At 45.6% G+C, this 27,386-nt stretch overlaps 1 protein-coding gene across 3 annotated transcripts in view; it reads left to right on the forward strand.

The window, feature by feature from the left end:
* CCDC85C (coiled-coil domain containing 85C) overlaps nt 1–27,386 on the forward strand; it is a 150,881-nt gene that overhangs the window by 100,972 nt on the left and 22,523 nt on the right. For 2 of the 3 annotated variants that reach the window (XM_074996545.1, XM_074996546.1), the window contains exon 3: nt 14,183–14,221. The exons of the other annotated variant lie outside the window; for it this stretch is intronic. In XM_074996545.1, coding sequence (XP_074852646.1) covers nt 14,183–14,221 — 39 coding nt within the window. The remainder of the gene's footprint in view (nt 1–14,182; nt 14,222–27,386) is intronic. 3 annotated transcript variants of the gene reach the window in all.

Here is a 27,386-nt window from a genome sequence, read left to right on the forward strand (position 1 = left end):
AACCTGGTGGAACCAGAGTCTTTCCCTCAATTCCTATAGGAAAGAAGTGTAATACAGGTGTAATTCTTACCCCTGCCTCCTAGATCCGGTGTGACCCAGAATCTTTCTCTCAATCCCTCAGGAAGAAGTAGATACGAACCAGGCATCCCCAGTCTCAGGAGTTAATTCCAGACCTGGCCAGCAGGTGTAGGTGATTGAAACTCAAAGGGGGGTGGGCTGCCAAACCCCTTTATACCCCTTTTGTCATGTAGGCGGCTTACTGGTCTCAAGTGGCCAATCGGGAGGAATGTGTTTTGAACCCAGGTTTCCCAGGGAAGGTGCAAGGCTCAATTTGCACCTGTGAATTGTGGACAGCTGGGCACCTTTGGAGGTGATGGGCGGAGATTCCCCATTCTTCCTGGGGAAGTGATCAGGCATGTCAATCACCGAGATCAGCCAGAAGGGCGGCCATTAGCTAGCCCATTCACTGTCTGGTTTTTGTGTATAGTAGAGAGGCTGGGCGAGACAGCACACCTGCGTTCCCAGGACATCAAAGGCTACCTGTCTCCCTTGCTTGTTTCTCTCTTGGTCTCTCCCAGTGGGGGGGGAGAAGAAGAAAAGGCCAAATAGGGGTTTCATGTCTGGCTACAGATGGTCACCTTATCTGGGAGTCAGGAGGTGGCTGCCCTGTGGGAGTTGTCACCCTTCCAGTGAAGCTCCCGACTTCTCCAGCTGAGGGAAGTTGGAGGGCAGCCATGCTGCCATGTGGTCCGGCTCCCAGCTCCCCCAGCTGGGGGAAGCAGGCGGCAGCCACCTGAAAACACGGGGCAATTAGCCCCTTTGACAAAATAAATCAGGACTGTCCTGCTGAAATTGGGATGGATGGTCACCGTACTGAAGGCGAACTGTCATCCCATAGAGACCCCAGGGCTGAACACCAGAGCTGGCGAGAAGGAGTGGAGATGGAGCCCAGAGGAAAGGCTGATTTGTTGAGGCACTTTGGATGCAGGTGTTTGAACACCTCTTACCCTGTAAGGGATCTGAATGAAGTCTTCTCATCTGGAGTTCTGAATCATGCCCAAAGGCAGAATGCCTACATGGAGTGCTAGGACTAAAACCCTGCAATGAGAAGCTCTGACAATAGGAAACATTATTGCGGTGAAGTCGACTGCTAATTCTCTGGGCTGTTAGGTTAAAGTTCTGTCCAGTTAGAGTTGACAGCTACTTACAAACAATCCCTTGTGGTATTTGTATCAACTGAGAATTATTGAAATAAGAAGACTTCTTTTAAAAAGTCTACTTTTACATCTTACACTTTATGCTGTTCTGCTGGCTCTTTCCATCTCACTGAGCTTAAACAATTAAACAAGTCCAATGTTGCTTTCATTACCACATTCTGGTTGTAGTGGGGTGTTGGAATGTTCATTTGCTTTAAAAAAAGCAAACCCTTTCCCATTGGACTTAACAAACAAACCAAAGCCCTGCAAAAGAAGGAAATATTTCTATTGGTGTTGAGGTTTTGGTGAAATCTTGGGTTTTTTTATTACATCTAAATTTCTGATGACAGTTTGACCCAACTGTGACCTTTGTAATCCTTTCAACTTGTTGAGCTCTTGAGCTGGCATCCCTGGCATTAGAGCCTTTTGAATTGCATCAGGAAGTCTTTTCGCTTCATGCACCAAATGGGTTAACCCCTCAAAGGCACACAACTCAAGTGGCCTTCAAACTTGAATCAATTGTTAATTTAATTTTAACTCTCCCCCATCCACAAATTATCTGGTGGCAGTTTCAACCCTGGGACGAAGTCATTGGAAATATTGACAAACAGATGGGCTCTGTTGAATGCTGTGGCCTGTTGCTAGGAGACTGGCTATGGACTGGGTAAGTAGCTCCCTTTTCGATATGCCCTTGGCCTGACTTATTCCTGGCTTCTGCAGGCAATAGGGCACTGAGTGCCTTATCTGGTTGCCTGTGCTTTTATGAGGTGCAAAAAGTGATCAGTAATTAGTAGATGAAAAGTACACGGGGTGCAAAGATGTCTAGGGACATTTTTCTCATTAGGACACTTCCCAGTTGAAACAAAAAAGCGGTAAAGTAGAACTTTAAAGACTAACAAAATTAAGCCTTTTTTTGCGTATGGACCTCACACGAGGCAACAGCTGAAGAAATGTTCAAGTTTGAAAGAATAGATTTCATACACCTTACAGGAAAGCAAAGCATCTTCACAGCTTCCTCTTTTTAGCTGCTGACCTTTAGATGGAGAGTGTCTTTAAAAAAACAACCCTCTTCCCCCCAAAATAACCCTTAGGACTCATGTAGCAGGAATTAACACAGAAATCCTATCAGTCCTGACATTCAGGTCACACTCAGAGAATGGTGAAGGAAGCACTGTTTCATCTGCTACCAAATCCCTAATCCCTCACTCATTTGGTGACAGGCCAGAATCAGCAAGTGGGTGAAAGGCAACGGGCTGAAAACAGAATTTGTGTGAACTGGAGGGAAGAGGAAAATAGTTTGAAGAACCGGTCACCAGCATCATGCCTCTTGCTGCTGAGAGAGTCTGCCTTCCCCTGCCCCGCCACATCCAAATTAGTTTGTTGCTTAGTGCTTCTGGATGCTCAGAGAGCAACAGCTGCCAAAAATGCTGCCTGTCTTCTGTGACTGGCAAGAAAGCTGTCCTTAAGGTTGTCAACTTTTCCAAGGGAAAGATGGCAACCCTACATGATGACCTATCCTCAGTTATGCTCCGTGACTTCCAGAACAGATTACTGCAGCTTGTTATGCCTGGGAATGGATGTGCCGACCACAATAACTCCAAGATCCACAGTGCAGCAGCCCACCTTATTAGCACCACTGGTCACTGAGAACATACATCTCTAGTGCTCTGCTGCTCACTATAAAACATCTTAATGGTCCTCCATGGCATCTGGACTAAGCTACTTAAAAGAAGGATTTTTGCCCTGAGCGACATAAGTTACATCACGTGCCGAGAGCCTCCCCAACACCCATAGCTTATGCTGCTCAAGCAGGTGAGGTTTTTAGGCTGATGGGAGAGCTCTCTCCTGGTTAGTGTAGAGTGTCTTCATCAGACATGCTCCTGTGGCTCATCAGTATTCATGCAGCTGTATTGCTGCTGAGCAGTACGCATCATCATGGCCTATGCTTTTGCTGCAATCACTCCAAAGCTGTCTTCTGGGTCTTGCTGATTTAACCTCATCTTCCACAATATCAACAAACAAACCTGAGGAAGGGAAGATAGGCTGGAGGGAAATGAGTACCTCTTCCCGAATAGACATACAGTTTCCAGCATACTCTGAAGGAATCTGTCTATTTGTCTGACTCTCTTTTGCTCTGTTTGCTATGGGAAGGCGAAGCTCAGACCTGGTAATGAGGCACTCTGGGTAAGCACCCACTTAGACAGCATCAGTGGGGCTGATAGCCACCAAGGACTCCAGGGCAAGGTGGGATGGGGGCCCACCTCTATGCCCCGGAAAGGGTGGGGCCGAGGACATAAGGGGCGGGGCCTAGGGCATTCAGCCCTCAGTGCTGCCCAGACCACAGCACTGCGTCCCTCTCCTTCACAGGTACATGCAGCAGCTGTGCTGCAGCTCTTTAAAGGGGCCCTGGGGGCAACTGTCCCCCATCGGTGGGCCTGGACAGCATCCTGACAAATGAGGCGCTATTTTTGTGATGTTGATATGTGCCTTCTGATAGAGACTTTGTCAAAGCCACCAAGTTCACATCGCTTTTCACCACCTAACTTACATTTTAATTCAGCTCAGCCTTCTCCCTTTTATGTTGACAGTGCAGTAGCAAGCTGTATTTGAAAAGATGCTTTCCCAATGCAGGGAGTCTCCAAGATGCTGAAGGAGTGATGAAACTCAGTGGTTCGAGCCTTGGTCTGCTAAACCCAGGGTTGTGAGCTCAGTCCTTAAGGGGGCCATTTAAGGAGCTGGGGTTAAACAGATTTAAAAAAAGAAAGAAAAGGATGGTGCTTGGTCCTGCCAAGAGGCAGGGGACTGGACATAATGACCTCCCAAGGTCCCTTCCAGTTCTGTGAGAAGTGTATTTCCAAAGCTGAGGTTCTCTGTAACAAACAGTGCCTGCGCATTTAGGGATTCATAGGTCTGTACCAGTTATAGAAATCTTCCTGGCCTCTTTCCAAATGCTAAGCACAGAACCAAATTACTGTTTCATCCAGTGCTGCACATGATATTGCAAGCTTTGTGAAAACATTTATGTTGCTGTGGCCTGCGATATAGGGTTTCTTTGCTAGAGAGTGCTGCTTGACAGGGGCTTAACCTGTTTAGTGGCTGGGAGGTGAGGCTATGTGGAGATGTGCCTCAGTACCTCTGTGCCTTTCTCAGGCAGCAAGATAAGTCAGTGTGAGACTTTAAAGGTAGTTCATTTATTCTGCTGTCAGACTTCTGTGCCACCCGTAAACACATGAGAGTAGAGACCCCTGGGGCTATTGGAATAAAGGGTAGTACTGCAGGGTCTTTCTGAGTCAGAATAATCACCCGAACCAGCGAAGTCCACGTTAATGTTGATGTAGGTATGGTAAGATGTGTGCTTTGCTGGTTCGGGTGACTATTCTGAACAGATTCATAGGAAGCTCCTGTCTTCCCATTTTGAGTAGGATCAAATGCTCCCATATTGTCAACCCCAGCTGAGCATGGGAGAAAATGATGAAACATTTTTTTTCTCCTCTTTTTCATTCTTGTTCATGATAATGAAGTACAGCTGCTTGGCTGAGCCGCAAGTGATGAATAGGAAGGAACCCTATATGCCTTTGAGCCACAGGTGCTGACTTCCTTCCTCCCCCCACCGGCCTCTGGTGATTCTTCACCCTCAGTCTGCCCAGAGGCCCTGCCACACTCCACCATCCCCCCAACCCCAGCTCCTCCTGCCTTAGGTCTGCTGAACAGCTATTGGCTGCCAGCTCAGGCTGAAATCTGGAGCTGCTGGATGCTAACCAACCCCTATTTTTCTATGGTTCCTTGAGCCCCAGAGCACCCCCTAAGTTGGTGCGTGTGTTGCAGCTGTCTGAGACAGCCTTGCCCCACAGCTCTGCTTGCTACTTCTCCACTCTCCAAATTAAAGGGACCAGTGCTTGTAAGATTCATACATCCCAGAAGTCAGCTCTGTGTAGCAATGGGAAGACCATGAATAATCCATAATTTTCAGGAATCATCCCAGTGACAGAATTTTACCCTGTTTACATTTTCTGTACAAGAAAAAGTAGTTGCTCTGCCCAAAGGAAAGGACTGTATTTGTTTTCTTTTAAATAAATCTGTGATGTGTAAATTATCCCTCATCAGATTTGAGGAGTGCTATGCCTGAGCCTGTTTTCACTCCTACTTCCTACCATCAGATCCTGCACGTGGTGGATGATGATTGTCATCTCAGTAGGCAAATTGTCTGTAGTGGCCTGGGGTGGTTTCTCTATCCGGATCTGGCAAGCCTGGAAGACTTTCCAGGGCACAGGTGCTTCAGAAAGCATTGCATATTACTGACCTAATGGAGGGAGCCATTTCAAGGTACTCAGTGAGACTGCAACTGGCTGGAAGCTTGACAGTGGGACTATGATTTGATTTTCATCAAAGTGTGGATTCCTCTGTGGAACAGGAAGTCTTTTCTGACCCTGAAGGCTTGTGTGAACTGTCTGAGCATTTATTTAAAAGACCAACATCTTAACATACTCCCTAGGCAATACCCCAAATGTGTCATGGTCACTCTTGGGAACTGCTGCAGTCTGGACAATACAGTTGCTTTCAGGCTGCAACTATTGGGGGGATGGGCATGAATAGCTCAGTGGTTTGAGCATTGGCCCAGTAAACCCAGCGTTGCAAGCTCAACCCTTGAGGGGGGCCATTTAGGGATTTAGGGCAAATAGAAAGAAAAAGGAAAGAGAGGGTGGTGCTTGGTCCTTGCTAAGAGGGCAGGGGACTGGACTCAATGACATCTCAAGGTCCCTTCCAGTTCTGAGATGTGTATCTCTGTATATTATTATTATTATTATTATTACGATGAGGTACATAGGATCTCAGAATAGGATCCACTGCCCTGGGAATCAGGGAATCTGCAGAGTGGCTAGTTTAATTTATGCATTTGTGCATGCCCGTGCACGTGCACACACCCAAAATTTGCTAAATGTTTGTCTGCAAATGAATGAGCTGGGAAATAAACAGTTTGGGTAAGAGTTCGGCCTCTCTTAAAAATGGGGGAGTAAAAGAAATCACACTCAATAGGTGGGCTTCCAAAGGACTGGATTGCAATTTCTTTTATTGTTTTAATATCAGCCACTTCTGCATCAAATCTGCCATTAACACTCCCACATGTGCAATTGCCTTCCTGGCACACTGAGCTCACATCAGCTGTGAACATTTGAGCCTCCTTTTCAAAACAGCTTGTTAGTTTTGTTGTGTGGCAATTACTTGGTCCAGGAATGGTGCATACAGACTCAGGAAGTCAAACAAAATTGCAAAGCTGCCTTATTTCCCTAAAGCACCCCCGATGATTGCTGGAAGGAGTAGGGGGAGTTATCATTATTTTAATTTAAGATCTCACAAAGGTTGTTTGATTTTTTGGATCAGAGAGTGACTCATACATGAAAGTTTTCCCTGAGTTTGCTTCTATTTAAATTTAGGTACTTTAAGTAAAAAGGATATGGGGGATTATTGCCTTTTTTGTAAACTCATCTTAAAATTTTAAATTTTTGTAAATGTGATTAATCGAAACCCATATCCATATTTTTCGTTAATGACTTTTGTGACCCAAAATTGATCAAGTTGGAAGTGAGATTTCCACTGGCTTCAAAGCAGACCTTTGTACATGGGCGGGGCACACAGGTGCCCAGGTAAGATTTTCATGGGACCTTCTTTAACTTCAAAATTGACATATGCGTCTGAACTGTGTGGCCAAAACCTCATTAATGTGCATGTGCACCTTTTACACATGCAAGTACATGCTTTACATGTGCACACAAATGTGGGATCAGCAGTGTTGGTGGGGAGCTTCTTAAAAATGTAGCACAGAAAATTGTAATGAGTACTAGTGTACTCACGCGAGAACGTTGTGGTTGACGCAGCCCTTGATGCCGTCGAGCTCCTACCAGTAATGGACGAACTGGATCAGGAACCGACTGTGGATGAACTGAAGAGAGCCATCGACAGCATTGCAGCAGGAAAGGCCCCTGGCCAGGATGGTATACCAGCAGAGGTAATCAAGTGTGCTGCCGACACACTCCTGGAACCCCTACATGAGCTACTGTGCCTGTGCTGGAAAGAGGGTGAGGTTCCACAGGATACGCGCGACGCTAACATTGTAACGTTGTATAAGAACAAAGGAGACAGAAGCGACTGCAACAACTACCGAGGAGTCTCCCTCCTAAGCGTCACTGGTAAGCTGTTTGCTCGCGTCATCCTTGGCAGACTCCAGAAGATTGCTGAGAGGGTGTACCCCGAATCGCAGAGCGGATTCCGCGCAGAGAGGTCTACCGTTGACATGGTCTTCTCTCTCAGGCAGCTGAAAGAGAAGTGCAGGGAGCAGAGGAAGCCACTCCACATAGCCTTCATCGACCTGACCAAGGCCTTTGACTTGGTAAGCAGGGGTGGTCTGTTCAAACTGCTCCACAAGATAGGCTGTCCTCCATGGTTACTCAAGATGATCCAGTCGTTCCACGAAGACATGAGAGGAACCATCCAATATGACGGCGCATTATCAGATGCTTTCAGAATCAGGAGTGGCATCAAACAAGGATGCGTGCTTGCTCCGTCATTGTTCGGGATCTTCTTCGCACTCCTCCTGAAGCACGCCTTTGGATCTTCAACAGAGGGCATCTTGCTGTACACAAGATCTGATGGGAAACTGTTTAATCTTACAAGGCTGAAAGCTAAGTCTAAGGTGCAGGAAGTCCTCATCAGAGACATGCTGTTCGCAGACGATGCTGCTGTAGTGTCTCACACAGAAGGCCAGCTTCAAAAACCGCTGGATCAGTTCTCCAAAGCGTGCAAGGACTTTGGGCTTACCATCAGCCTAAAGAAGACAAACGTACTCCGTCAGGATGTTGCTGAATCCCCATCAATCAGCATTGACAACTATACGTTAGAGGTCATCTACGAGTTCGTTTACCTCGGGTCCACCATCACTGACACCCTGTCGATGGACACTGAGCTAAATAGGAGGATCAGAAAAGCAGCCACAACTCTGTCCAGACTCAGCAAGAGAGTGTGGAATAACAACAAGCTGTACACTCGCACCAAAATGCAAGTCTACAGAGCCTGCATCCTCAGCACCCTCCTTTATGGCAGCGAGACTTGGACCCTGTATGCCCACCAGGAAAAGAGGCTGAATGTCTTCCACTTGCACTGCCTCAGGCGCACCCTTGGAATATCATGGAAGGACAGAGTGACCAACACCGCTGTCCTCGAGCAAGCTGGAATCCCAACCATGCACACCCTCCTCAGGCAGCGTCGGCTTCACTGGCTTGGCCACGTCCACAGGATGAATGATGGAAGGATTCCAAAAGACGTCCTGTATGGTGAGCTAGCCTCTGGCAAAAGACCTCCCAGATGCCCCCAGTTGCGCTACAAAGATGTCTGCAAGAGAGACCTCAGAGAAGTAGACATCGAGCTGGACAACTGGGAAGAACTAGCAGACAACCGCAGCAGATGGAGGCAGGGGTTACACAAGGGCCTTCAGAAGGGCGAGATAAGGATCAGACAACTCGCAGAGGAGAAGTGAGTGCACAGAAAGCACACTAAGGACTTGCCAGACACCCACCACATCTGCAAGAGATGCAGCAAGGACTGTCGCTCTCGTGTGGGCCTTCATAGTCACAGTAGACGCTGTAAATGAAGTCCTCAATTGCAACTATAAAGGGTGTGATCCATAGTCTATGCAGACTGAAGGATGCCTACTACTACTACTACTAGTGTCTATATTAGTGCCTTTCATTCCCCATGTCTTCCTTACTGATTTAATATGTCAAGATTGATTGATATGGCTAATTAATTATCTATTGGAAGCAGATATTTTAAAAAAGAAATAGTGTTGTCTCAAAATAAGAGGTGTACAGCTTTATAAGAACACATTTAATTTGAGTTCAGAGAAAAGGGAAGCTGAGATACCACAAGCCTTTCTTTGGGAGCTGGATCTACAACCCAGTAAGCGAATGGAGCACTTTCTATGGATTTTGATGGACTTTGAATCAAGATGCTTTGTTCACAAAACCCGCAGAGTGTCCAGATTCCCATGGCATTCTGTTGACAGTAAATCTGCAGAACGCAGCACTTCTGTTAACAGTGTTCTGCCATTCCCCCATGAGGTAGAACTCCTCTGTTGGTGGATTCTGTCGACAGAAAGCCAGTCTGTATGTCTGCTGGGGTTCTGATTGGTCGGTTTGTTGAGAGAGTGGCCAGGCAGTCCTGTTGACAGAATGGATCGCTCTTTCAGTCCACTTTGCAGTCTGTTCACAATCTGTGGACAGAAGTTTTGTCAGAAGATATTTCCGAAAGAAACTTCTTTTGACAGATTGCTCTAGTGTAGACATAGCTGAGATTGCTGCTTAACAGAAGTACTTACTTCGCCTACGCTGACATGGAAGGGTTTCTCCAAATCAGATCTAATAGAAAAATCAAGCACAAACTTTAATATAGCTGTAAAAACACAGCTGTAACAAAGCTGACATTCTTTTGAATGTCATAGTATTTGTTTTTCTCAAAGCCCCACATGATTATGTGAGAATCTCTGCTGCTAGCTTTCATGGGTGTGTCGCAAATGTGACACAAATGTATCCTAAAGGATGTGAAACCAGAAGACAAATGAAAGGAATTCAGAGTTTATTTATTTATATTTGTAACCCACTCCTGTGATTTCTTGACTCAGAATTTTTGAAATGTTGGGCTGGCTCCGTGAGTGTGTAAGTGGGTGAGAGAGAGGTGGAGGGATTGGAGTGGTCAAAGCTCTTCCATGCCCCATTTGTTTCTGCTATGGGAGAAGTGCAAGAGCATTATATTTAATGAGGCTCAGTTTAACCTCCAGCTGTGAACACCAGATTAGTCATATCCTGTGCTTAACCAACTTTTTAATAATTTTATTGGAAGCCACTTTTAGCCCTTTCTGGAGACAGAGATTGAAAAAGGCCAGTTAATCACAGCAGAAAAAGCTGTGAAGTGGTAATAGCATATAACTGTATGACACACAAAGAGGTGCAAATCACACTGACCTCAATGGGTGAGTCTGACAAAATTCAAAGAATCAGATAGAGAAGCTAAGGCTTAGCTTGAAAGAATTCCAGATGAACACTTCCAATCAGCTCAGTTATGAATTCAAGATTAATTTGACAGAAATTCAAGATCAACAATGTGAAAAGAATTCAGGGGAGAGTACAGAGAAATATCAGTCTTGGCTTTTTTGTAATCGTGAGAATTTTAATCCTTGTGCCCTATGAGAACATTGGACACTGAAGCTGGGTAACCATGTAACAGGTATCTTCGTCCCCACAGTCTCCCCTTTATGTCTCAGCCATGACCTGCAGAGACCTTCCCTAGGGCTGTGAAGAGAGCAAATTCCAATACTGGTTGAATTTTTATCATCAGAACAGGTTTTTTTCTGTGAGGGGAAAAATGCCTTTTTGGTCAAAATAAACATTGTTCTGGAAAATTTAATTTGATAAGAATTTTCATTTTCCAGTTGAGCTGCATATCTTTGGTTTCTGAAAAAGATATATGTACACCAAAGATATATGTACACCAAAGATATATGTACACCAAAGAAGGATTTCACAATTAAGAATTCTTAGCTTCCCAGTTTGGGATTTTTATAAAATGGTGGAAAAAAACCCAAAACACTTTGAGTTTTGTGGGACTTTAACAAAAATAAAATTAAATTAAAAAAAGAGAGAGACTATTGCATGAAAAATCATCAGTATTTTTTGTCCAGCTATAGCTAATTCCCTTCGGCCATTGAAGCCCCAGTTCAGCAAAGTACTTAAGCCCATGAATAACTTTAAACACTTGTAATCCCATTGAAGTCAGTTCACCCTGTGCCAGAGTTTAGGTCGATGAATGTAGACACAATACCAGCTTCAGTTAGAGCAGCTGAGAACTTGGTATAATTTTCACCAGTGGAGCATCAGCTCTGCTCCTGATGCAGAATCTATGCTCGTGCTTCAGCACTGTCATCTCCATCCCTGTCCCAGCAAGCCTCCAGATTGAGTTTTGGATAGCAGCTGCGCCCAGGTGCCAGCTTCACTGCTTCTCTTGTGCTGATATTTGCGGGTGGTTCCCCTTTTCCAAAGGAATTCTCCACTGGTCCTTTTCGGCTGGAATCCCTCTGCTTTGCTCCAGCTGAGCGAGGCGTATGACCAAAGGAGACTGGTAACTGTAGCCCAATGAGACTACTCTTCATTCCTTAAAGTTACCCATGCATTTAAGCACCTTGCTGAATCAGTGCCTCAGTCCTTGCCTTCTCCATGAGCTTACCAGAGAAAGGGGCTTTGGACACCTTCCTCTGGTCTAAGACTCCCAAACTCATTGCATGTAAGCCATAGAACAGCCACTAAATGGCTATGGAAACAACTCCGTTTTGCATTTGAATGCTTATGGATGTAAGAGATTAAAAGCCCTGGATCTGAGTCCCAGCAACAACCTCAGCTGTTCCAGTCCTTGGTCTCGTACTCTCTCTTGCAAAGATTGCCAGTTGGGTGATTATAATTATACACTGTATTTTCATTTGAGCTGATTACTTGAGCCTCATATGAGTTATTGAGCTGATCTTTCTCTGCTGGTATAAAAATGAAAAGAGACTGCACCATTCATGAATGTTAATGGTGTATTAAAGTTCCCTGTCTCTGTTTCTACAGAGGACAGAGAGCGTTGTGAATGGCACTGTTTTTTATTGCTTATACCCTATGGAGATGCTGATGACAAATATTTTTACAATAGTAGTTTTACATGCTGAAATCATCTGCTACCCCTCTGATTAAGGATCCCCTGCTATTCATTAAACCTTCCCCACAGTATTATCTCTCTTCTGTCAGTTAAGAACTCCAATTTTCAGGACTTTAACCAAATGACATCTGCTGCTTTGCCTCTTCATATCTTCATTTTTCACTCCCATCTAAGCAGAAACCAGCGAGATGTACAGTCTGAAAGCTACGGGCCCGATTCTGTTCCTGCATCAATTTTTATACCTATTGACACAAGAGGAATTACTTCTGATTTGCTGCTGTTTCTTAATCTGCTCTCTCTCTCCCCACTGCTCCAATTAAATTCTGTATTTTTCATTGGAACCCCACCTGTTTTCTGGGCCAGTTTTTCTCAAAGACTCCTGCTTCATTAAGGTCCTGATCAAGGATGCTGATAGTTTCAACTACTGTAAATATCAGAAGCAATATGGCCAACATTGGTTGTGCCATTTTACGTATGTTGGTGCTTTGACACCAGGGTATAAATCCAGGGGATTGCTTCTTGTATTCAGGTCAGAGTGGCTGTGACTTTTTTTTTAAATCCTTCCCTGCAGTGTAGAATACAAGTCACTTACCAAAATTGTCTGGATATATATAATTTAATCCATTCTCTGCCACTGTCGGGACCTTGGGCACTGGTGCATCTTGTCCCATGTGTTCTGTGCTGGTGGCACACCGAAGTTTGATCTCCTGTGGCCTGTAATACTTTGGACTAATTTTGATTGTTAGGGTTAGTGTGGGTGCTGTGTGGTATTGGTGATCTGTGCTCTCCAGCCAGAATGAGGAATGCTGCTAACTGTGCACTTTCGTCTTGCTCCCTGACAAAGAGGAAACCAGCAATGTTACCATATGAATTGGATAGTAACAGAGAGGAAGCCCTGCTAGTCTATACACTATCAAAACAAAAAGCAGTCAAGTAGCACTTTAAAGATGAGCAAAATAGTTTATTCGGTGAGCTTTCGTGGGACAGACCCACTTCTTCAGACCACAGCCAGATTTATACTATGGCTATTTATACTGGCTATGGTCTGAAGAAGTGGGTCTGTCCCACGAAAGCTCACCTAATAAGCTATTTGGCTAGTCTTTAAAGTGCTACTTGACTGCTTTTTGTTTTCATATGAATTGGAGTTGGGGGAAGAGCTTCAGCCACCCTCCGCTCCCTAAAGGATGCCTGGGGCATGTGTGTGGAGAGTTCGGGGCTGGGGCAGTCCCAGACAGAGTGGGGCACACCCCTGGCCAGCCCTTTTCACGTGCCTGCTGTTTCTGTGTCTTTTCTGTATGGTTTTGAGAAGCAGTCCTATATCAGGCACATCCCATTTTCCTGGCACAAGCAAACCTTCACCTTGCTCTAAGTTATGGTAAGAAGAAGCTGTATCCCCAACCTGGTGGCCCTAGCTTTTTTCATTTAGGAGGAGTTCTTGAACAGACAGACACACAGACAGACAAACTCTCAAATATATAGCAGATTTACAAATCACACTCCTTTTAAGCGGTACATCACAGACTCTCACCCTTTGTTCTCGCAGTCAGGCCTACAGATATGAGAACCCACTTACTCTCCAAGAATGGCTTGGATTCTCCTGGAGCTGGCATTGGTCTCCTGATGACTATTGAAGCCAATCCCGGAGATTTTAATAGGATATTTTAAGAAAATAACATTACATCATGGTGTTGGGAGTGGGGCAGGGCAGGGGGAGCCTCCTGAAATAGCCTCATTTGGAGTTGACAGCCCTACCTTCTACTAACTTGCAGTGGGATCTTGGACAAATATTTTAAGGCCTTTTTTTCTGATTGTACTTATCTTAGTATAAATCAGGAGTAACTTGACTGAAATCAGTGGTGTAATTCTGAGTTTAATAATGCTGAGTTTGTGTTAGATTAAAGCACAAGTAGGTTCTATTGAATTCAAGAGGTGTTCTTGTGGGGTTAAATATTATTCATTATAAGTAAAGGTATAACAATATGGCCAATTTTGTTGGAGGTTCCCCACCTTTGAAATAGGGATAGTAGGCAATTAATGTGTATTTGTCTGATAAGGGGTTCTGTGAGTCTAAATTTATTGATGTTTGCGAAGGGCTTTGAGTTCAAATATTATCTTGTGCAAGTGTGCATGTAAAAATGACTATTTAATCATGTGTAATAAAACTTAAAGTTTCCTGTGACAATAAAGCATCTTTCTTTTTAATTTTATTTAAGATTTAAGTTGTATAATATTCTTTTGTTCCCTCCTAGCTGGCTGACCGCAACAGTTTGCCAAGAAATTTCATTAAGGTAGTGAGATCTAACGCATTTATAAGCTGTGAGCTTTTTGGATCTGGGGGACTGTCTCTTAGCATTGGTGGTGGCTGTTTGGTGCTCTGGTGGATCTTTCTTTGAAATGCTCTTGTTGACAATTTCCATTTTTAATCATCTGAATGTATTAAATGCACTCCTAATTATTTCTAACTTCTGCTCCACACTGGTGATAAAGATATGGGTAAGTTTGGGACTGTACTATCAAAATTAATATTCAAACCAAGGCCATTTGCCAATGTGAAGAGGAGCTCACAGCTAAATGGCTTCTGGACCAGCATGTGTCTGGAATAACAGCAAAAGCTTTCAAACAAAACCTTCCATTTAATTATCCAGATGCAAATAACTGACTGTTGAGTGGCAAAATTAAGGCAATTTCAATTACTAGAAGCAGTGAATTGCTGCCAGTAGGTGTAAAGGGTGTACACCACAGCAACAGGCAGGTGACTTAGATTAGATAACATGTTGTACTACTATCCATAAGCACATTACCCCTTTCCTAAATTAAACTTTAGAATCATCTACAGGCATACCTCAATGAATTGTACCTAAACACTGCAGATGATAGCATGTATTGCCAGTTTCTGATATCGCCCACCCTCCTCCTGTCAAATCTGAAGGACCTCAGTTCTCTTACTGCCCAGTCCTTCACCAGCATCAGTCTAATCTGTTTCCTGACCTGAGACCCCAGTTATGAGCTTCTCTCCCTTTTCTCCCAAGTTTCAGGGACCTGTGCACTACAACATAGACATGTCTTTCACTCTCTTTTCTACTCAATCTTCTTCATCATCATCATCATCATCATCATCATCATCATCATCATCAATAACCGTGGGCTCAGCGCCTGTTGGTGTCTGCTGCCTCTCTCACTATTTCTTTCCATCTTTCCTTGTCCAGTGCAGAGTAGCTTAGTTTCTGTAGACTAGCTCCAAACCAATCTACTATATCATCTACCCATTCTCTGTGGGGTCTCCCTCTCCTATTCAAACTGTCCATTATGCCAAATACCAGGGTCTTGATTTTTCCTTCGTTGTTCATTCTGCAAATATACCCAAATAGTTGTAGCTTCCGTTTTATAACCTTCTGCAGTAGGTTCTCTTTCAGCTGTATCTTTCTATATAATTCCTCATTGGTGACCTTCTGCATCCATCCTATTCTCAGAATCTTTCTATAACAACTCCTTTCGAATGCCAATATTCTTCTTTTTGAGTCTTTCATTATCACCCATGTCTCACATCCGTACAACATGGTGCTGAGTACACACGTTTTCAAGATGCTCAGCTTCATTCCTAAGCTAATCGCTTTGCTTTTCCAGATCTTATCCATCGCCTTCAAACTCGCGCTTTCGCTATTCTAGTCGCTATTTCCTTCTTACAGTCTAGATCATAACTTATGTTGCTCCCCAGATATGTGGACTTTTCTATATTTTCTAGTTCCATACCATCTACACTGATCTTCCTTTCTACTTTCTTATCTCCATATACCATTGTTATTGTTTTATCAATGTTCATAATCAGTCCGTACCGCTTCCCTTCTTTGTTTAGTACCTGCACCATTTTTGCTAGTTTCTCCTCATCTTCCTCAATGGTAACTATCATCCGTGAACCTCAAGTTGTTAATTCTTTTCCCATGCACAGATATCCCTTCTGCCTCTTCCTTGATCTTGTCCATTGCTCTCTCCAGATGCGTGATGAAGATACTTGGCGATATTGGATCTCCTTGTCTTGTACCTCTACTTGTTTTAAAGCAACTTCCCAACTCCCTGCATGTTCTCACCGCTGCCTCCACATTGTCATTGATATCCTTCAGCAACTGTATCAGTCTGCCATCCACTCCATATGACTCCAACACCACCCAAGTCACTTTGCTATCCCTCATCTCCCTCTTCCCTCCCTCCCTCCCGGCCTGCCTCCCTGTCTCTCCACACACACAGGAGTCTGAACTAATCAGCTGCTGATTTACTCCCATCTCCCCTACTTCCTTCACTCCTGAAATCAGAGTGTTTCCATAAATACACCTGCAGGGCCATCTCGCTAGGGAGCCAGGGGAACACCCTCTCCCCCCAAGTGCCCCAGGTGCTGGCCCCAAGGCACTTCTCCCTGCTGTGCCTCAGGCCCTGCCCCTTCTCCAGCTCCTCCTTTGCTTTGCCTCCTCCCCTGAACAGTGCTACCCTGAGCAATTTTGGGGCCCATCACTGTGGCAGTAGAGGTCACCCCCCATGCTCACCACCTGGGCAGCGGGAACCAGAGCAGTGCTCCTGACCTGCTGCATCCCGCTTCTTGACGGTGGTGGGAAGCAGAATGCATTGGCACCAAGGCACTCTGCTTCCGCTACTCTGGAGGAGCTGGGTGCAGTGGGCCAGGAGGGTGGCACAGCAGAGTAGAGAGGGCTTCAGAGCTCCTGCCATCCATGTGGCAGTGTTTGGGGGGGACTGCGACCCCTGCTGTCATTGTGCCAGGCTTCCTAATTCCCTGGTCCCCCGCATCCACAGGACAGTTGAGGCGGCCACCACAGGGCCTTCAAAAGCGTAGGACCTGGGGCCCCATTGTGTCCTATGGACAGGATGGCTTTGTGCACCTGATCAGGATTCCAGTACGCAGAATGCTCACTTTCCACCTACTGACTTCAGGTAGGAGATGCAGCATTCTAGAATTCAGGTGGGAAGCCAAAATGCTCAGGGTGAATTAGCCCTGTGGAGAGGGTGAGGACTATTAAGCATTAAAGTCCCATAAGTGTTAAATGGTCCAGATGTCTTGTCCTGCCTCGCTAGATGGGATGAACTGTACCTTAAATATTTAAATTAGACAACAATTAACTGAGCTGGTATAGAGAGTGGAGTAGACACTAAAAATGGAAATTGTCCCTCACTTGGGAAGTGACTGATGTGACATGTACGGACTTTAGAGGCAAATCTTTTACAGTGATATTGACAAAAATATTGTGTAGCAGACCTGAGGATCCTTTCTATTTAGTTTTACGACATGATAAGATACAATTTTCTCTAAAGCTCTGTTGCATAATGAGTGTAATACAGTTATGACATTATGAATTGTGGGTATCATTTAAAAGTGATCAGAAATGTTGGTTATCCTCCAAGTTCAGTAATCTGCATTTCTCCTGAAAAAATTGATGATACCACCAATGCCAATGTTCAAGAAAATGTTGTGTTTTAGTGGCCTCTTCTAATTCTGAGTTTTGCTTGCAAGAGCCTTGAAGGAACAGCTTAGTAGGTAAGTCATAAGTTATTAAAACTTAGTTGTTTTGATTTAAAATATCAAACTCTATGCATAATTGTTTTGTGCTCATGATCTTGAACTTACTTTGTGTGTGTGTAAGATTTCCTATTCACTTTCAAAATGATTCTGCTCAGGACTTAAAATATTCTAAATATAATTTTTCTATGTAGAAGTTTGCTGTTCAGTTTAAAATGAATGCTAATGGACTAAAAACCAAGTTTTGTTCTTACACCAGTTTTGCACCATTGCAAGGCTATTGACTTTGTGGAGTTACTCCTGATTTGTTGTCATCCACAGTACATGCATGACATCGTGGTTGCTGCTCTTTCTCCCAGAGCCCTTCAGACCATCTTAAATGCCTTCACCAAAGCATACAAGAATCTTGGCCTCACATTGAATGTCAAAAAGAGCAAGGTGCTCACTAACCCTTGCTGGTGGGACAATCTTATGTACTTTCTATTGAAGTCAATGGAGAACTGCTGGAAAATGTGGAACATTTTCCATGCCTCAGAAGTCATCTTTCCATTAAAGTTGACATTGATGTAGAAATCCAGCCTCATCTGAACTGTGCTAGCTCCACTTTTTCCCACCTGAGACAAAGGGTCTTCAAAAACTGGGACATCTGGGCCAAGACAAAGCTCCTTGTATACCACTCACTAGTATCCTAGAAGAGTTGAATATGACCACCATTGGAACCATTATCATTCACCAACAGCTTCATTGGACTGGTCATGTGGTTCGGATGTCTGATCAGTGCCTTCCAAAACAGATTCTGTTTTCCGAGTTGAAGGAAGGGTGGAGGAGCGTTAGGGGCCAGAGGAAGAGATGTAAGCATGTGCTGAAGGCCCACATGAAAAAGTGTAGCGTCAGTGTAGATACTTGAAGAACTTTGCCTAGGACCATCTCCAGTGGAGAGTGGTTATCCATGAGGGCGTGGCACAATTTGAGAGATCCCACCATAGTGCAGATGAAGAGAGGTGGAAGAGAATAAAAGAGCAGCAAAAACTGCTGTGCACCCCTCCTACAGCTACCAACACCTGCCCGTTCTGTGATAAGACCTGCGGCTCCAGACATGGGCTGATCAGCCATCAACAGAGTCACAAATAGGAGGGTGACATGAAGGTGTCCTACTTGTTATGGAGCGACTGCCAAGAGACTCCTGATTGATATTGGTGGGTGGATAAATGAAAGGATAATTAGAACTGACATCTGTCAGGTTGTCACAGAAAAGTCCTTTTCATATGGAGGGAAAAAACCTCTCCTGATATAGTGGCTCACCTTCTCAGGCAGAGAGTCAAGCCCACCAGTATAACATGCAACCTACTGTCTCTTTAACTCAGAATCGAAAAGTTAAAACAGTCAAAAGATGAAGCTTAGAGTGTAATGTATAAAAATTATGGCCCCATGGGATTTCTAGAGTTTGTGACATTGTCTGCACTTGGCCACTTCCCAATCCCCTCCTGAACAGACTCAACTGACAGTAAATAAAAACTCCAGACACTCAAGTTATCGTTAGAAGATGTTTTTCATTAGCACCAAGCTTCACAAGAGTGATGCTTCTTTTTGTTTTCCATGCAAATAGGACTAGGAATTGCTAGCTTTGACAGACTGAGGGAAGGTAAAAAAGAAAAAGAAATTACCCAGGACGAAAACAAATGAAGAAAAACAACATGACAGAACAACCTAGGGAAAAGGCTCTAATATGCTTCAGTGGCATGCAGAAACAAATGGAGAATCTACTTTTATTTTCTCATGCAGAGATCTTCAGCCATTCCAGCTGATGATAAAGGAATTTTTCATTAATGACCGCTTATATAAACTCTGTTCTGAATGCTAATTCACTGATTATTGGAAACTGACAATGCCATTTTCTAATATTCCTGGGTTATTTTAGCACATAATTCTAATTTACGTAGTTCCATAGTTTTACTCACATCATTCATAAATGCCAAGAAAGATCTGGGCTCTGTTTAACTTTAATATTGGAATGGTCCATTGTAATGTTTTGTAGGGAATTAGGGACTGCTGTTTCTGTTTTTCCATCCTTTCCAGCAGAGTTAACACAAAGTGTATCTAAAAATGTAATTTGTCTTACTTGCCTAAATGTTTTTATCTGCAGAGTTCATTCAGCATAGCAACAACCTGACTAGATAGAAAGAGAGAGGAAAACAAATGTTTCTGCTTGTTACCTTAACCTTAAAATGGCAACATAAGCATCATCCATCTTCTCATGTTATTTGCATTGCAATCACATTGAATCACACTGATTACACTAGGTCAAAAGTAACAGATCACAATTTATTCACTCTGTTGGGCTTTGATTCAGACTTCAGGTGTATGGCAAAGGTTTTGAAAAGTTCACTATGCGAATTCATTAAAATTTGTCAAAAATTGAGATTTATAACTAAAAATGATTTTTGAGAAAATTGTTTCTTATTTTTTCACCCAGCTCATCTTAATATTATTATTTTATTTTACTTCTATTTCACTTTTTTAGAAGAGAGAGAACAGGACTACTTTTCACTAAGGTCCAACTCTATACCGCTTTATATGAAATGAATGCGTAAAATGCCCACTAACTTAAGATGGGACAGAGTCGGACTCGTTTTCTTTGTTAAGGCTTAGACTGAGTAACAACTATATATAGACTTTTGAGTTCTGTCCCATTGCAAATCTCTTCCTAAATTAAGGAATTTCCTTAATTTCAACTTTTCCTGTGTTTTAATTAATTCTAAAGGAATTAACTTAACAGAAAATAAGTAAATAACTACACTGGAGATGCTGATGGGCTGTCAGTGTTGGAAGGGTCTGTCATGAAGGTAAATGTATTTAAGAAGCTGTGATTTAGTGTGTATGTTCCCTGATAGTTTTGGAAAAATCTCTTGTAATGGGTACAAATGTAACATCATGCCTATGAATGGGTTGATGGCAGTATGGATTGAATTCAGGACCTCTGGCTCTACAGCACCAGCCTCTACTGGATGACCTGAAAGAATTTTCTGTTAGGGTAGGTCTACACAATAAATAGTAGACGGAAGTGATGAGAATATTCAAAGAACCTGTGCAGGAGAAAAGTTTAAAGTGGAAAAGCCATTGCACAGGGGCAGTTCCACTCTTTCAACCTCAGAAGCCTGGGTCCAGTGGTACGAAAAGTCATCACAGCTGGGACTTCCTAGGCTGCAGTGGATGGCCATGCCGTCTTTGGTGCCTTGTCATGCCCTTTGCTCTCCACAGAGCATTGCAGAACCACCTTTGTGGTCACTGAATTTTGCTGTTGCTCTCATCTGCCCAGTCCGCTGGGGCCGAATTTGCATGCTGGGATAGGCAATTCCGTATCTCACCGCCCAATTTCTTCAGCCTGCACCCCCCCATGGCCTGGTCCCCTGGAGATGAAGCTGGAGGGATGAGGAGGCGGCTGCCACCTGAGCGGTCATGCGGGAGATGTCTGGGGTGCTCCAGGACTGTCTGGTGATGGAGTGGGACATGTGGATGCAGCGGGTCGGCAGCCTTGTCTGTCCAGTCTGCAGCTGCCCGCTGGCAGCTGCCTCCCACCCCCCGCAGCCTCCCCTCTGGCAGCCGCCCACCGCATGGCAGACCTGTCACTGGCTGGCCATCTTGAGCTGGCTTGGTGGCTGCAGGCCGAGGTGGGTGCACCTGGCCCAGCCCCAGTGCCCCCCCCTCGCCCACCCTGCAGAGTCTAAGCCCATGTCACTCACCCCCCCGTTCCTACCTCCCCGAGGTCTTGGCCCTATTTCAGCCCCTCAGGAAGCCCCAGACCCGGGGCAGTAGGGGCAGCCGCTGCAGCTCCTGGCCCCCAACACCCTGGGTGACTGACCTTTCTCCCATCCCAGCTCCCCTCCCAGTTCAGTCCCCCCATCTAGTCCCACTCCCAGTTTAGTCCCCCTCCACCTAGCCCCCTGCCTCTCCCCTGTGGACCATTCCCCCCTGTACAATGTAAATAGTTTCACATGTTGTTCTGCTTTGCTCTACAATATTATTTATTCCCCAAAGTAAACCCACTCCAACCCTATGTCCTTGGTGCTTGGTGGGAGAGTGATGAGGGGGGGAATTGGGAGGGGTGGGGGAGTGGGGGTCCTGTGGTGCAGAGTTTGGTGGGGAGGGTCAGGGCAAGCCCTGTGTGAAAGCCTGACACAAGGCCTCTCAGACCCTGACCCCATTCATCCTTTTGGGCCTCGTGGCATGGGCCAGCGGTCAACTGTTCGTACCCGGCTGACATCCAGCTTGGTGAGGAGGCTGCAAAACCTTCCTTTCAGCCTCCCGAATGCCCAGTCTACTGTGCCTCTGGCATGGCTGAGGCAACCGGTAAAGGTGTCCTGGGCTGGTGTGGTGTGTCTGGCATAGGGCCTCATGAGCCACGGGTGCAGTGGGTACACAGCGTCAGCCACGATGCAGAGGGACATCGTGGTATCCCTGATCGGGAGCGCCTGCAGGGAGGACATATGTGCCCTCCTGCATCCGGCATCCCAGCCACAAATTCGGGAACACCCAGGCATTGTGGGTCCTGCCCAGCCACCCCGTGTACACATCCAGGCAATGGCTCCTTGCATCCACCAGGGCTGGGAGTACCACCGAGTGGTACCCCTTCCTGTTAACGTAGGCACCCTTGCTGTGGTCTGGAGCCTAGATCGCTAAGTGTGTCCTATCCAGGGCTCCAAAACAACTGGGGAAGCCCAGGTCCGCGAACCTGGCAAGGGCAGCGTCCAGGTCCCCCAGGGTCACAACACGTTGCAGGGGCATCATACTGATGGCTCAGATGACTAGCAGTGGGGGAAGGAAGACATGTCCATGAATGCCTGACTGGGAGGCCCCCCTTTCCCCACCCCCTCCCCAGGGTGGGTCCGTGGTGGGGACCGGACTTAACCTCTATCACCGTTGCTCCAACAGTGGCCTTGCTGATGCCAAATTGGTGGCCAACAGACTGCAGTCTTTTGTGTGTGGCCAACCTCCACAGTGCGATGGCCACTGTCTTCCGCACCAGGAGCTCTGGGTGCATCTGTGTGTCCCGGTGCTGGAGGACTGGGGCGAGCCGGTGGTAGAGGTCCTCGAATGTCTGGTGGGTCATCTGAAAGTTTCTCAGCCCCTGCTCATTGTCTCAGTCTTCCAGCACCAGCTGGTCCCACCACTCTGTGCTGATGGCGAAGGCCCACAAGCGCCAGAATGGGGGGGCCTGGGAAAGGGGCAGCAGTGCTGCGGACAGGGCCTTCAGGCTGGGTCCTGTGCAGGCGACCCAGCTGCACCGCTAAAAGAGCAGGGCGACCAGCATGGCCAGCTGGCTGGTTAGAGAGGACCTTGTCCTTGGGGAGGGTAGGAGAGGCCATGATAGTCAGCTCTGATCCCCAGCACATGCTCTGCTGCTGTCTGCAGCCTGGCAGCCTGGAGCATGTGCAGGGTGAGGGTGTTGGGAGGGGCCCTTTAAGGAGTCGGCTGGCTGCAAACCCAGAAGGGCTTGTCGGCCACGTGACCCCATGCCTGCATCATTTTCCAGACCCTTACTTTGAAGTGGGGACTACTTGTGTGTAGACATTTTACTTCGAAGTAGTGGGGAGCCTGCTTCGAAGTAAGCCAGCGTGCTTTTTATGTGTAGATGCTCTACGTCAAAGTTATTTTGTAGTGTAGATGCAGCCCTAGTGTCTACACAATGCAAATGGTATTTCAAAATAAATTCAAAATACTGGCTGTCTTATTTTGAAATTGGTAAACCTTTTTAACTGCGTGTACACTACATTCCCCTTTTGGAAGGGGAAGGCAAATACAGCCGATCAGAAATGCAAATGAGGCTCTGATTTACATATTATGTTCCTCATTTGCATAATGGTGGCCACTCACTGTTCCAGAAGTGCTGTTTTCAGAAGAAAAACAAGCAGGATAGATGGGGTTCATTCAAAAGGAAACCCCGCTTTCAAAAGCACCCTTCTGCCTCATAATTTTTAGGAAGCAGCATTCTTTTGAAAACGAGGTTTCCTTTCGAATGAACCCCATCTACACTGCCTGTTTTTTTCCTGAGAACGGCACTTTCAGAAATATGAGTGGCTGCCGTTATGCAAATGCTGCATGAGATATGTAAATTAGTGCCTCATTTTAATTTCTGATTGGCTGTATTTGCATTCCCCTTCCAAAAGGGGAATGTAACGTAGGTGCAGCCTTTAGGTTTATGGAGTAGCATCTATTTCAGCTATTGTCAACTTTCGGTGTTAACTAAGATGTTTTATCATATGTTCTTCCTGATTAAGGCAATTACCCTATTTTGAAAGAGGTGCTGCTAAGGCAGGGACTAGAGCTATTTTGAAATAAGCCATAGTGTATCTAACAGCTCTATTTCTAAATAAGCTCTATTTATTTAGATAATGAATTTCAAAATAGCTAAGTACTATTTCAAAATGCAATTTGTGTGTAGCTGTGTTATTTCCATGCTCGGTATTTTGGAATAGCTATTCTGGAATAGCTCGTTTCAGAATAAGACTGCTGTGTAGACATACCCTTAGATAAATCTATAAAAGGCTCATGAATGACTGTGTGCAGCCCAGCCACTAGAGTGGTCAGAGTTCAGTTCTGAGTAGTAGAGTGATTATTTAAGTGATATTATGTGCCTGATTCTGCTGTCTTTGTGTTCCCAGAAAGTCAGTGTACAAAAACAGAAAACGGGGCAGGCCTTAGATCAATAAGTGCTTTAGGATGTATCTTGTTCTTCAGGGACTTACTCCTGCTCCCCTTAGAAGCAGGGCTGACCCCTAACTAAGTTGAGTGTTGTGAAGCTTTTGATTGTGTCAGGGATTTTCATTTACAAGACTTGTAAAATGAATTTACCTGAACAGTGATTTACTAAAGACCTGCTGCCTGGTAACTAAGACCATCTCCAAACAGTGATGGAGAACAGAGGTGATCAGCAATTGTGTTTTTTAAATGCCATTCTGATGAGAAAAGTAATTTGGGAATCACTTTCATCACAGTAATGAAAATTGGGCAAGGGAATAAGGGATTTCATTTTTAGAGAGAACTAACAATGCAAATTCCAGGATTTTTAATTTAGGTTTAAATGGCATAATAGTTGCTCATTTTGATGCATCATTAGTCATATTGCCTATTAATGAGGGTTTCACATTTTTTTCTTGGTTAGCTTTAGACCTTGATAGCAAAGTCTGATGAATGTGTAAATATTTATGAATGTCTGTGAGGTAATTTCACCAGTTTAATTGAAATGCTTTTCTTCTTCAGCCAGGAAAAAAAAAAAGCAGGATTTCTTTTATATAAATAACGGTGCAGAGATGTGATTTATGGGCTGTGGGAGAAAAACAGTTTGCGTAGAGCTACTTACATTTTGAAATAAATATTATTTTTTAAAGAAGTAGAAGGAAACTAAAACTGCTTAGTGCTCTGGAGAGAGACTGGAGTAGCAGCACTGCCAATGGAGAGCTCTGATCTTCTGAAGAACCTGGGTAGCCCAAATAATGGCAGGTCAAGATTTTCTGCTTTGTCCCACCAATGTACCTCACCCCTGACTTGGGAAGACCATTAGTGAGGGGATTAAGTTTCTGTTTGTGTCCTGTGAAGGGAAAATCTGCTCAGGCAGCACAGGGTTCTGCTTAGAACGAGCAGTCTGTGGTTCATTCATTCCCTACTGCTGACTTTTGATATTTGCACTGATTTCAAAGGGAGCTGGGTCAGCCAGTAGTATAGAAATGCTTCACGGGGGTAGCCACATTGATCTAGTTTAGCAAAAGCAGTGAGGAGTCCCGTGGCACCTTAAAGACTAACTCATATATAGGGCATAAGCTTCCATGGGCTGGAGCTCACTTGGTTAGATACCTGAACATCTGCATCTCAGTGAATGTGCTGCATCCAGAGAGCCCAGCAAAATAGGCACCCCCTTTCCGCCTGCTCGGCTCTTGTCAAAGAGTAGGGTCAGAGCATGGGGGCTTGCTCTGCTCTATCTGGCCCCCACTCCAGCCAGGGAGCATGGGGAGCTGTGCTCTGCTCTGCCCACCCAGTCTGCACTCCAGCCAGAGAACCAGGTCGGGATGCAGGGGCTTTCCCTCCTCTGGTGCCTGCTGGTGCGCTCCCCCATGCTCCGACCCCTCTCCATAGCTGGAGCAGAAAGTGGGTAGAGCAGCTCAAGCCTTCCATGCCCTGCTCCCTGGCTGGAGTGGTTGGCAGACAGAGCAGTGCAAGCCCCCATGCCCTTCGCCCCCTCCTTGGCAGGAGCTGTGCAGGCAAAGTGGGTGGGGCACTCATTTTGCTGAGTCTGTTAGTTGCAGCCTTGTTTGCTCAGTGACTTATCTGCCACTGGGAAGAGAGCTGGTGAGCAAGTGGGTAGCCTGGCACTGGAAAAGGAGATACTCAGAAAGGTAGGCCAGTTCTTGTGGGACAGGTCCCAGCACCTGGGGTTCTGGAGAGCAGCTTCTGCCAGGGCTGAGTGAATGCCTGAGGCCCTCGCAGGCCCCTGGCCAGAGCATCCTCACAAGGCCAATGGGAGGAGAGGTGGGGCCTCCGACCCTCATGCCTCATCCCTTTTCATCGCCCATCCATCTGAAGTTAGGGCCCGCCCAAATGTCCCATTCTGGCTACATGGCTAATGGTGACATATCCCTCCAGCTCCAATACAGAGGGGAACCCTGAGGTCTGTGCATGCCGCCCACACCCTCAGGTGCCACCCCTGCAGCTCTCATTGGCTGCAGTTCCCCCCAGCAACCCTTCCATTTAAGAGCCAGAAGAACGTGCCAGCTGATTTCTGGGAGCTGTGCAGAGCCAGGCATGGAGTCCACCCACACTGGCATTGCAGGCAACTGGACTTCTAGCAGCCCAGTCATCTGAGCTGACCAGAGTTGCCAGGATCCCTTTTTGTTCTAATAAAAAATTAGATACCTGGCAACCTTACTTCCAAGATAGAGAGCTGGAGCTGAGGGCAGGGAGCAGTGGAGAGGTTTACCCCCTGATGTCTCCATGCTGGAAAAGCTTAATGGAGCAGCGGGAGTGAGGGCTGCTCCTCCAGTGAAGATGATCTCTCAACAGAGAGACTTTTGGGGGTGCTGCTGGGAAGAGCAGGTTACTACTCCAGCTGGAAGGGCTGGATCGGCTGTCCTGGCAGATGGACAGGAGGACTGAAGAAGAGCCCAGAGGTAGTACAAGATACTGCAGTATGTGTGTGTTATATGGATGAACTAGAAGATGAGGAATCTTGAAGCGATAAATGGACCATGTTCTGGCACTTTTGTACAGATACATGCACTGTGTTTATCTGGGAAATTAGCCCCAAGGCAGGCTATCATTGAGACAACAGAGCCTTTTGTGGGGGTGCTTAGGGGCATGAAAGGGGAAGTGGGATAGTAACTCTGACATTAGGTTACCCAGCCACAAGGGTAACATGGATGAGGGGCGTTTGTTGAAAAGGATATTTTGACTTTGCTGTCAGTGCCACTTGTTCTAGAAAAAAGGAATTCTCTATCCAAAGTGCTGGGACCCTGCTCAGGGGGAATCACTTATGACAGGAGAGTGAGATGCTGAAAGACAGAAATAAATGGTTACAAACTGTCCATCTCTATCTATAGTCACCCAGCCCCTTCCATGTTTGTGTCAGAAGGTGGCACATTGCTATAGTGCAGTTTGTGATTTTGCATTGCAGCAGAATTACATGTGGGGCCAGGCCCTCTAATCCCCAGAAAGGCATGCGTTGTCCTTCTGGGGTGGAGTGTTATGGCTGGATAAGACACGAGGCAGCTATGATCACTCGAGCACATAGCGAGAACTTTAAAATCCCTTGCTGTACTATACACCTTTGTTATTTACATGCTGCATGAGTTCGACTCGGATGCAGGGAGGGAAATGTCAAGGTAAAATGGAGGTCAACAGTAGGTAGCACAGCACTGAGCATGCGGCAGCTACATGTTCATATG

Source organism: Carettochelys insculpta, chromosome 6 (genome assembly GCF_033958435.1).
Source record: "Carettochelys insculpta isolate YL-2023 chromosome 6, ASM3395843v1, whole genome shotgun sequence".
NCBI classification, from domain to species: domain Eukaryota; kingdom Metazoa; phylum Chordata; order Testudines; family Carettochelyidae; genus Carettochelys; species Carettochelys insculpta.